Raw genomic sequence first — 12,842 nt, forward strand, 5'->3', positions numbered from 1 at the left:
AAAAATGAAAGGAAAACGTAGTCAATCAACTCAGACTCTCTCTCCCGCTTGTCACCTCCCATAATGTATGGAATTGTTTAAAACCCCCAGGGCAAATCAAGGTGCTCCTGACCACGTCACATGACCTTCAGCTATGCCAATCCCTCTGCCTAGACACTTGCCCTCCCAGCCGTGCACCTGGACCATCATTCTCGTACATCAAGTCTCCTATCACCCTCTGTGCCTCCTCCTACCCTGTCCCACCCTGATTCAGAGCTGTCCCCTCTGTCCCCTCGATGCCCTCTCTGAACCTCTACCAGGACACTCAGAACACTGTACAGCTGCTGGTTCATGACTCCCTAGCTACTACACTGGGAGTTACCTGAGGGTAGAAGCTCCATCTCGCTTTCCTTAGTGTTTAGTCCCCTGTCACCCTCTGTGGTCTCTACTCAGTAAATGAAACCACCATCCCCTGGGAAAAAATTCTGGGCATGGTCTTTAATGCTTCCTTCTGCTTCCCAACTTATGTATCACCCAAATACCCAGTCCACACCAGGTCAAGATGTTGCATTCTCTGGAAGCATTCACACAGTATCCAGGTGTGCCATTCACTAGACAGTGTGAACAGGTGCTCCCTGGAGGTAAGCCCTCTCCCTCTTATGGCTAGGTTCAGAATACTCTAGTTCAGAATATCATAATCTCTTGCCTTAATTACCCAAAAAGGCAAGATCCCATCCACAAGATCCCGATTCCAGTGTCCCCATGCAGCTGTTCTTCCCACAGCAGCCAAAGTAAACTTGACAAAAATCATATTTGAGACTCACTCCTCTGTATCAACCATCACTAGTTTGCCAGCTCCCTCATGATAAATCCAGATGTCTATCATCTTGGCTCTGCATTTCTTACTACTATCTAAGCTCCCACTCCATGCTCCAAATTAAAGCTTGTCAAACATGTCTTGTATTTGGCATTGGCCATTCCTGCTATTTCCCATGACCCACTGGCACTACCTGTCATAGCATTTATCATACTGTTTCTTTGTATCCTCCAATGCCACTTTAAGCTTTGTGAAGGTAAAATCCATTTTTAGTGCCTGGCATTACAAGTGCACTCAATAAATACTTGTTAAATTAATAAATGAATGAAAGAATCAAACAAAAGTTTCATTAACATCAAATTTTTTTAATGTCACTTTAAACAGAATTCTCTGACAAAGGTCAAACATTAAGAAAATGTAAAAATGTAATCTGAGCTTTGGTACGGTGTTCAGAAATGCCTTCTGTTAACACAGATTACAGATTTGTAGGTCGGGAGTAAAATCCTTCTCAAATGCATCAGCACGAATTACTGAAATAGTGAGGACTTGGGTATACTTTACCCATTTGTCGAAAGTAATGCAAATAAAACAAAAGACTGGGAGGAAGCCAATAAATGGTAGGCATGGTATTTCTGTCAATCATGCAATAATGATTTAAATGATGCTATCAAGTATTACAGTGAAGAACTACATTTTTAGAAAGAGATCACTTGGGAAAGTCCTGCTTTTGTATCTTTACGTCAATTAATGACATTACTATCAACCAAAATAACTCAGCGCTATGTAGCAGGCACTGTAATAAATGCTTATATGTATTAGCACTTTTATCTTTCCAAGAATCTTTGAAGTAGGCACTTACTATTTTTCTAATTTTATGTAAGAGGAAACTGAGGCTTAAGGAGGTTGAGCAATGTGTCCAAAGTCACAAGCTAGTTCAGTGCAAATAGGATGTACACTCAGGTCATGTGAGTAGACAAAATGATTCTCTTTACCATAGTGCTATTTTGCAGTAAGGCTACAATATGATATTTCCCTAAAGACTATACTTTATTTCAACAACTTTTAGGACAGGAGGGTAACTGTAGTAATATAACAAGAGTAACTTAGTAAGTGCTTACTATGTATCTGAGCGCTGTTGCAAACACAAAGGTGTCCATTCCTTTAATCCTCCCAGTCATCTGATGAGGTAGAAAGGATCAGTATGCCAACTCCCAGCTTAGGAAACCAAAGCACAAAGAAGTGATTGGTCCGAGGCCCTAAAGCTATTTGAAGCCAGAATTCAAATATGAGAAGTCTGATTCCAAATCCTTTTGTGTCTTAATCACTAATGTGAAATTGTCTCTGGAGAAAAATAGGTTAACAAGAAAAAACAGTAATAATAATTAATGCAAAGTCTAAAGTATATCTTGGGATCTATACTTCTGTCCAGTCTTCACAGAAATAATAAATACTGCAGCTTGGAGGAGTTCAAAGAGCTGCAGACTACAAGTAGAAGACAGCACATTTTGAACCTGTCTTGCTGTTTTCTAGCTCTGTAATGACCCTCTGAATCTCTTATGTTAAAAATAGCAATCAGTCAGCAATAGATGAATGGATAAAGGAGAGGTGGTATATGTATACACTGGAATACTACTGTTCAGCCATCAAAAAGAATAAAATCTTGCCATTTGAAGTGACAGATGGAGACAGCATTGTGCTAATAATAATGAGTCAGAGAAAGACAAATGACAAATGACATATGATCTGATTCATATGTGGAATTTAAGAAACGAAATAAATGAGCAAGAGAAAAAAAAGAGAGAGAGAGAGAGACAAACCAAGAAACAGACTCTTAACTATGGAGAATAAACTGTTTACCAAAGGGGAGGTGGGTATGAGGATGGGGGAGACAGGTGAAGGGAATCAAGAGTACACTAATCATGATGAGCACTGAGTAATGTACAGAAAAGCTGAACCACTATATTATACACCTGAAACTAATATAATACTATATGATGACTATACTGGAATTAAAACTAAAAACTTAAAAAAAATGGCAATCACACTACCTGCCCTGACTACTTTGTAAGTTTCTTCTAAGGATCACATAAGAAAATAGATGAAAGAACTTTCTTGCCTTTGGAAAGTTTTTCTGTATAAAATCAATTTATTTAATGACTTGAGAAAAATTCAAGTCATTCAAAATTCAATACTTATAGCTCATGTATAAGCTATAGATAAAAGGCTCAATTTTATTACCTTTTCATATGCCATGATACATTTAGCAAAGCATAACACTAACAAACTCTATGCTAAGTGCATTGTAAAATACTGAAGCTATACAAGTTATGATCATTTCAATAATTTATACCATGAATTAGGGAAATTTTCTTTGTAAATAGATTATTACTCAAGCAATTTTCAGCGTACATATGATGCAACAAAAATAACCAAGAGAATAAAATAAAAGTCTTATATTTGACAGTCTTATTGATACTGATAACAGCTAGAGGATTGTGACCTAATATTTTAACAACCTGGTAGCCTCTAAAATTAGCTTGGTTTTAACAACATTTACAGCAGCCCCAAAATTTGCAATGTGCTATTTTAGACATTTACTGAAGTTGATTCCTAAGTTAAATTCAATTAAATTATATAAATATCAATTAGCGCCTAACTATGTGCAAAAAAGGGCTGTGCCAGGTACTATGCAAAACAAGAATGAGAAGAATTTTAGTTCTGCTTTCCAAAGTTTTACAGACACCACACTCATACACAATATATATCCATAAGCTATATGCTAATTACTACTTTAGGCAGTCCCAGATTTAAAAATTTTCCACTTTGCTTTAGATTATTATATGCCTTTAGATGACATATAATGTGAATATCATGAGGGAAAAAAACTGCAGGATGAAAATATAAGGATGCTATGACTCTTGAAGTAAGCCAATTTAAAGAGTATAGTTAGGTCTCCATTCAATGTAAATACTAAAAATACACATCCTGCAACTAAATAGTTCTATGTTAGTAAACTAGCCCAATGATATTATTTTTTAAAAAATCTGTTTATCTACTTAACAATCGCTATACAACTATAACTTTATTCATATGCTAATGAAGCAACCTTGTCTTGTGGCTACAAAAACTTATGAAAATATAAAAATAATGTTAAGATTACAGACACTGAAGAATGCATCTAGATTCAAAATTTGAAATGACATAAAATACTGAACTTTACAAGTATACATCATTGTATTTTTATTTTTGGAAAATGACTTATAAATAGTTCACTTGAGTACATTTCTCATGACTTGACTCACTGTACAGTTAATTAAACTGTGCCTAAAGATAATCTTTTCCTGTATGATTCATTTTCTTAAAAAGCAAAATACTTTATTTTCAATTAAAAAATTTACATGAAAGTCAAAGACAGTAATTTCACAGTAAAAATGAAAATCAACCACCATATCTTTTCTTGAGTTCTTCAATAGACTTATCCTTCAATCCTGATTTGTCTATGTGATTGAACAAAACATGTGCAACTGAAAAAAGAAAAAAATTTCATTTTAATCTTCATTTTATAAAAACTAAGTGAATTGAAATTTAAAGAGAATAATCTGACTTGTCAAATAAAACCTTCTATATTTAAAAAAAAACTTTTATATTTTAAAGCAATAACCATTAGGATTATTTATAAATTCTACTTCAGATATTTATTTATTTATTTACTTCAGATATTTAAATAGCTAATCTGAGAAAATTATACATGTAATGTTTCTTACCAAAATATTTTGTTAAAATATTTTCCCTACTTTCTCAATAACATTAATCTTGCAGATTAAACTTAATTCATTCTATACTACCTTAAACATTTTTGCCCTTTGTAACAGCTATATTTACTTAATATTTTAATTAACTGTTTTTCAAACTGAAACCATTTTATCTTAGAAGAAAATTTTGTACCCACTACTGTAAATGGAAACTTAGTAATAACATTTACAAAATCATGTTAGCTATACATTTTTATAATATCCAATAATATATATAACTATTAAAAATAAAACAGAACTTGCTTATAAAACACCTTTCCTACCACTGAATGGTCCACACTCAACACTTTAGGAAACTCTATAATTCAACATGAACACTGGCTACTGGTCGTTAATGATAAGGAAAGTAACAACAGCAAACAGCGACTGAATGCTTAGTTACAGTCCAGGAACCATTCCAGGTGCTCCCCCTGTTTAGCTCAACTGATAATGGTCACCCCACCAAGGCAGTACTGCTGTACGCCAGTCTAACGAACCAATTCACATTCTTTAGTACATCTGTACTTAGCACATGACAGTAGCAAGAAATTCCTTTATTCAGTGATTCACACTGACAGGTTGCTATGCACTAAGCACTAAGAACAAGGTACACAAAGTTCCTGCTCTCATGGAGTTTTCATTCTATTAAGGGAAAGAGAAACAATAAACAAATATATGAAATATTTGCAGCTAGTTACATATTATGAAGAAAAATAAAGAAGGGTAATAAGCCAGAGGGTGATAAAGGGAGGCAGGCAGTTATTCTGAGTAGGTCTGTGGAGGAAAAGTATCTCCAAGGTGGTAACTCTTAGGTGGAAACTGAATGAAATGAAGAAGCAGGCAAGGGGAAGATATCCTAGGCTGAGGAAACGGCCAAATGAAAAGCACTTGAAGGCCAATAAGTTTACCAGCTTGGTATACCAAAAAATATAAAGTCTGTGTGGTAGAGCAGAGTAATTGAAAAAAGGTAGTAAAAGCTGTTAAAATTGTAACAAGAGAAGCTAGTATTTTTCAGAAAACTTCAGGGACTGTTTCCGAGTAAAGATAAAACAGAAACATCTTTTAGTTTAAACTCTATTTTAAAAACTTATGTAAAATGACATGTCCACTTCTCTTAAGTATAATGTAGCATATATTTTTCTTAGTAATTCAGACTCATTCACTATTGCTGCTAGAAACATAAAGAAACAAGAGAAGGAGCCAGAGTATGTTTAGTCTAGGAGACAAATGAAAATGGTTTCTGCTATTTTTAAAACTAAAAACCTGGTACTCTTGCATTCTAATAATTTTTCTTTTTTCTAAAACTAGCGTAAAGCCCAAAACTCTTAGTAATTGAAGTTCCTGCACAGTTTGATTTTACCTAAGGTTTCCCTAAACTGACACTTCACGGGAAAGACCGTGCTGCAGAAATAAACAGGGAGTATAATTCTGCAGGCTCATCACTGCCAATTCTCCCCCCGACTCTACAATCCAGCTGCACTGTACTTCTTTTAATTTTCTTTTTTCTTTTTTTTTTTAAGATTTTTATTTATTTATTCATGAGAAACACAGAGAGAGAGAGAGAGAGAGAGAGAGGCAGAGACACAGGCGGAGGGAGAAGAGCAGGCTCCATGCAGGGAGCCCAATGTGGGACTTGATCCCGGGTCTCTAGGATCAGGCCCTTGGCTGAAGGTGGTGCTAAACCGCTGAGCCACCCGGGCTGCCCTTCTTTTAATTTTCTGAAGTCAATCTGCTCTTTCCTGCCTCTGAACTTCTGCATACATCATTCCCAGGGTCTAAAACTCTTCCCTACTCCTTTCATTTAGCAGGCTCCTGTACTTCTTTGAGGATTCAGCTTCAATCAAATATACACAAGGAAATGGGCTCTCAAAGAATGGGGTAGACCTCCCTGCACCCATGCCCAGTGACATGTTTCTGTGGGAGGTACCCTTCACATGTTCCACGACAGCAAGCTCTCAACCATTACACTTTAAGGCATTGTCAAGTAGTAGAGTCCAGACTATAAAGCCAGACTGTATAAGTTTAAATCCTGGGTCTGGCTTCCTACCTAGGTGACCTTGGTCAGGATCCTTACCTCTCTGTGCCTCAGTTTCCACCTTTGTAAAAGGGAATTGATAATCACACCTTTACCTCATAATGCTGCTGTCAAGATTCAAAGATTTGATTTTATGTAACTTTAATTCAATTTAACTTAATTGTAATTTAAATTTAACTGTATCTTATACACAGTAAATATTCAGTAAATGTCCACTATCATGTGCCGAGTAAATAAAGGAACATGTCATAAAGAGATCTGGAAAAGCTTTCTTCACAGAACTTACTTTTTTTCTCAGGTTCTGACATAAACATCACTGCCATATCAAACCTTTTTAGTTCAGAAAGTTTTTGTAAGATTTCAAAGATGAGTGATGGCTCTTCTTTCCTGAAATAATCCAAATATAAAACAAATGGTTAATTAAAAGTAGCTCACACAATCCTGTTTTTCTATCATAATATTTCTAATTATACATAAATAAGTCTTCATTTATCCTTTTTCCCTGGATACTGTCTATATTTTAAGGGCTCAAATGAAGAGCTTTATCAAGTCAATTGAAGAAATTATAATATTCTTAAATATGAGGTTTATTAATTTGCTATCACATTTGTCACTTCACCTCCCTTTCTTTAAAAAAAAAAAGTTGGAAAGTCCTTTTCCCTCCTACCTAATCATTTCCCTTTTTTTTGCTTGTACTTGGCACCTCTTCACAACTTCTGCAATGGTGAAATTTACTAGCAAGCTAATTTTGCTATACAGAAGGTAATAATAGGACATCAAGGAAAATGACTTTGCCAGATCACTAGAAATAGGATAACATTACAACACACAGGTATAACAAAAAAAATTCCACTTACTCAATGTAAAAGTCATGTAGAATTTTAATGATTTGGTTGAATACATCTGGATCTAGATTTTTCTGAAACAACTTAGGATACATGGATGGCTCAATTTGCTTGGAAAAGACATAAAGAGAAAATTACATCATGGCAACATTCACATATCACATATTATGTATGCAACAATTGCTTAGGGGAATATAGGGAAGAGTAACTATTATGCACTAGTCCTTATTGAATAATAATGAGGTCACACTGCAATGCAACTGTGATAGAAGAACGAAAGTCAGAGGAACTCTAAGATAATCACTCTGTTCCAGGCAGAGAAAAATCTCATGTTTCCTGAGACAGGAAACTTCAGAGAGCTCTCAAGGAGCAATAAAAATAACTAGACAGTTTAAAAACCAGAATTACATAGGATAATGTAGTTAGAAGTAATTGTGTATTTTCTATGCAATATAAAATTATAAGGGATTATTACTATAATCACACTTGAAAAAGATAATGCTAAGATCCATTATTTGGTAAATTTCATAAGATCTGATTCTTTTTCTTGGAGCAAATAAGAGCTCATTTTCAAAAGAATGATGGTCTAAATATTGCAAGTAGTGCTTGGGGCATATGGAAGGCACTCAGTGTATTTTAATTTCTTTCCCCATCTTGAAGAATGAAGAATTAAGTTTAAGTTAGGATTTTTGAAATGAGCATTTAGTTATTTTACCACAGTTTTAACACAGAACCTATTTCCAAAGGTTTCCTGGTTGCAAATATTTCAAATGGTCTGGCCAAGGTTATACATGCAGCAGGCAAGGGTTCTACAATCATATTATTCAAAAAGCAAATACAGTACTATTATCATACAGTAACAAAAGAAGCTCTTTGATCTTTTACTTAAACTAGAACTACTAGCTTCCTCTTCCTTACCTTCAAATACTGATACAGCATATCTGGAGAATTTTTCAGTTGTCTGAAATCAGATTCAAGCTGGAAGGAGTTAGCAGGAACTGGAGGAAGAGCAGCAGTGACAAACTGAGCAGGTGTTCTGTCTATGTCTACAGGAATCTTCTCACGGAAAGACTGACATACACCCGGTTTCAACTTGACTTGAGGTCTAAAATATTTCAGAGGCATCAAACAGTTTAGAAAAGAACCATAAATAGTTACAGCTTACATAAGGAAACATCAATAGTGAGTTTTCAATTTCTGACTTTATTAATATATTTTTGTAACTGTTTATAGTCTACATGTAGTAAATTCTTTCAGCCGGTAATAACATATTTTCGGCAAGAATAGATTATGCTTTTGCCAATTTTCACATGCTGCCTATGTAATGACTATTCTCATCTGTTGGGACTAATTTAGCCTGGCCACCTTTTGAAGTATACCATTTCTATAGCCTGCATTACAACATCATATCACAGATACTCACAACTCAGCCTTTCAGAAATCTGAATTATCAAAGTTTGAAGAAAGATATTCCAAGATACCAAGAGATGCTTCCTCTTTTTAAAAGGTCTGCCCATTTAGTGTTTTCCCAAATCACTAAATATCACTATCACTTTAAATAAAATCACTAAAATTCAACATTAGAAAAAAAAAACTTTAGTAAGATTGCTGAGTGGCAATACAAGAATGTATGAATTAAGTTTCAACATCCCCAAATAAACCTAATTAATCTAGATCTTTTATATTCTCATCATTAACCAAAAACATGACTATTTCTAAAAATTCTACACATAATTTAAAGAGCTCACAAATAATCTGAAACATTAGTGGCTAGAATAATAATGAATAAATTCTACATTTATGAAGCTTCCTTTTAAAACCTTAAAGATTTTTGCTGAATTAAAAAGTGAGATGCATATATTGAAGTTCCAGAGTAAAAATGCACAAAATCAATTTGTTCAAGATACCTTCTTACCTCCAAATTCCCCACTCTGGTATAGGAACAGTGATCATACCTTAAGCAAAACCTCTCCTCCAGGTAAGTACAAATAAAAAAGAAAATCTAGAATGTGAAGTTGAGCAGTTCAAAGAATTACGGTAATACGTACAAACCAGAAGTCTCGGTAGTAGTATCAATTTTCTAGTGAACTATTACCATTCTCGATGAGTATCAAGAATTTTCTTCTGGGGCACCTGGGTGGCACAGTCAGTTAAGCATCCAACTCTTAGATTAGGCTCAGGTCATGATCTAAGGGTCGTGAGACTGAGCTCCACATCAGGCTCATGCTTAGTGCAAAACCTGCATAAGACCCCCTTCTCCGTCTCCTGCTGCCCCTGTCCCTCACTCTCTCTCTTTAAAATAAATCAATCTTAAAAAGAGTGTTTCTTCTACTCACGGCTGGGTTGAAGTATCACTGATTTCTTCTACTTTCAATACTTTTGCTTTGGGAATATCACTTGTGGGCAAAAGGTCATCTTGGCTCGAATTCTTCTTACTTGGAGCACCTGCATTTGCTATTCCATTTGCCAGATTAGGATTACTCTGTGGAGCAGCAGTAGTGCTTTCTGGCACATCAATAGTCTGTATCAAATTACCAGTTTCTTCAATAATAACTTTCTTGAGTGGTTTCTAAAATAATTAAAATCAATTTTTTAAATCCACATATAAAGGTTTCCTATTTTAGGGTCACAAATTAAAAGGTTGCAGTGTTCTCACAATTACCATCTGCTTCATATTTAAAGAATGTACTTAGATTTTATTTTCATAGACTAACAGTTTTAAGTAAATTCAATCTGATGGCTAGACAGACAGGAGTCACACCCTGAGAATACAAAGAATAAAAAAAGGGCAGCCCGGGTGGCTCAGCGGTTTAGCACCGCCTTCAGCCCAGGGCATGATCCTGGAGACCCAGGATCGAGTTCCACGTCGGGCTCCCTGCATGGAGCCTGCTTCTCCCTCTGCCTGTGTCTCTTCTTCTCTCTCTCTGTCTCTCATGAATAAATAAAATCTTTAATAGTAATAATAAAAAAGATGCCTAGCACCTACCACCATATGTTAAGTCTGAATGCAAGAAAAAAGAAATGTATGTATATATAATTACAAGGCAATGGGATGCATACTATAAAAGGTGAAAGCACAACATACTAAGAGAACACAGAGGAAGGAAGACAAACACTGGCATCAGGAGAGTCTTCACAGATAAAGTACAGATGAATGGTAATGTGGAAGGGCACAGCATGGTCAGTAGAAAGATGAGAAGTCCAATGGGGCTAGTGCAAGGGGAGGAATGGTGGGGATAAAGCCTGAAACGAAAGGCTGCTTAAAGTCACCTTATAAAAGAGCTGTGCACCACGTCAAGGAGTTTGGGCTTTATCCTAGAGGCAACAAGGCCAAGAAAAATTATGGCCAAACCTACAGTGGGCTAACTCAAGGGAAACAGAACAAGGTCTGGCAATAACCAGTATTCTGTAGGAAACAGACTAACGTTAAAACCTAAATGGATTTAAAACAAAAAACACTTAAGTAGATTTTCTAAATATGTAGCTGCTGGATAAAACCAGCCTAAGATTAAAGATTTGCCAAATACATTCACAAAGTTGGTAAGACTTGACCATAATGGTTTCTAATTTAATAAAACAATTAGGATTCACTGTTTATTTCAATCATTATAAATGTCAAACATGTTTAATTTCTTCTGAAGTTTACATATAATACTATTATTTTTAATAAACTTTTCTTCAATATACTCTAAGTGCTCATTCCAACTGTATGGTTGAATTTTAAATTAAGAAGTTGTAAATATAAAAACTTTTGACACATATATCAAAATCAGTGTTAAATCCAGATATTGTATTAACAAAGCTAAGAGAAGACCTAACAGTAACAATCGAGCGTTACTGGATGAATGAACATAAATTTTAAAAGCTATTAGCAAAATTGTTAACGAATCCTACTAGCAGTTCTAGTTAAAGCACAATCATGTTAAGCGGAAGCCTTTGCCTTGCTGAGAACTCTCAACAGCAAGTTTCCTCTGAAGATATTAACCAAGAATGGGCATGTGTTAGTGCTGCACAACAGACTATAATTTCCGACAGGCAATAATCACTGGATTAAATCAATACAGTCCTATGTAAAACCAAATCCTTTTACTGACAAGATATGTAAACATGATCTTAATCTAAAAATTTCCTAATCAGTGGCCTCTATTAAATGTAGACCACTGGGTACTGGGAGCTACTGAGGGCTACCGAGGGATGGGAGGGATGAGGGGATGACAGTATGCTGGTTAGCAGGAATAAAACACAAAATGTATCACTACAGAAAGATTTAAGAAAATATGATGATTAATCCTTTTTCAAAATTAAAATTTAGATGCATAACATTTTATTTAGCTCTACATTATGACTATTTCAAGAAAAGGAAGAGAAAAATAAACAGGGAGAAAGAGAAAGGAAAGGACTGAGGAGGAAGGTGAAGTTTTGCTATAGGAAAACAGAAAAATGAAAGTAAAACAAAATAAAGCATTTCAGCAGAGACTCAGCAGAGATCAGGAGACCCTTCATTTACTACCACCTACCCGGGAACCCCGGGTCCCGTGTGATCTACATCAGTGTTCTCCTACACTCTCTCCAGAGAAGATTCACCAAAAGTACTCCCAGGATGTCAGCATCCTGGTCTTGAAACATAGACTTCCCTGGCCTAGGCTCTCAATGGACTCAAGTGCTCCTAGGGCACTCTCCACTTCCTGGGCCTTCCTCCCTTTCCTAACCACTTTCCCCAGTGGTCAGGTTGTCTCACAAATGTGTGACTGAGACAGAAATTCATATTCATTTCACCTAAAACTTCCTTAGAATTAATGGATATTATTTCCTTTGATCGAAACTAACCTGTGAGTTATCCTCAAGGAGAAACAGTAAGGATCACACAGGGATTAGATAACTTGCCCAAAATTTCAAAGTTTATAAAGTGGGGCTCAAATCAACTCTTAAGAACATTATGTTCAATTGCATCTTCTATTTTTTAAATAATGCCCACATTTTTATTATAAAAATAAACAGCAATTTTCCCTCTTTCCTAGTAAGATACTGATTTTGTTTGGGATCATTTACAGAATGGTTTGTGTCCCAGATCCTTCATTGCAGAGAGGTGTTCTATTTGAGATCTTGTCACGAAGACTTAAATACATGTTGCATTTTCAAATTACTAACATTAATTGATTTTTAAAGTGAGGGAGAAGAAAAGCCAACAAATGAATAAAGCTCCTAATTCTGGCCACAGGACATCACATATACAGATATTTGATTTACAACATGGCTGTGTTTTTATAATTACGAACAACAAGGTCTGACAAAGCCTTTGTTAAAGGCTTTTCTAAACCTTGTGAATTATTCTTTTATGAAAACCTCTTACAAAGATGTAAAAGCTTAAGCCATTT

At 35.3% G+C, this 12,842-nt stretch overlaps 1 protein-coding gene across 1 annotated transcript in view; it reads right to left on the bottom strand.

Annotated features, from left to right (window-relative positions):
• Positions 1–3,234: 3,234 nt before the first annotated feature.
• RPAP3 (RNA polymerase II associated protein 3) overlaps positions 3,235–12,842 on the bottom strand; it is a 41,328-nt gene continuing 31,720 nt past the window's right edge. The window contains exons 13-17 of the mRNA XM_041736654.1: positions 9,804–10,036; positions 8,386–8,572; positions 7,480–7,577; positions 6,909–7,009; positions 3,235–4,320 (exon numbers count right to left, since the gene is read on the bottom strand). Coding sequence (XP_041592588.1) covers positions 4,235–4,320; positions 6,909–7,009; positions 7,480–7,577; positions 8,386–8,572; positions 9,804–10,036 — 705 coding nt within the window. The 3' untranslated portion in view covers positions 3,235–4,234. The remainder of the gene's footprint in view (positions 4,321–6,908; positions 7,010–7,479; positions 7,578–8,385; positions 8,573–9,803; positions 10,037–12,842) is intronic.

This window comes from Vulpes lagopus, chromosome 21 (assembly GCF_018345385.1).
Source record: "Vulpes lagopus strain Blue_001 chromosome 21, ASM1834538v1, whole genome shotgun sequence".
In the NCBI taxonomy this organism is placed as follows: Eukaryota; Metazoa; Chordata; class Mammalia; order Carnivora; family Canidae; genus Vulpes; species Vulpes lagopus.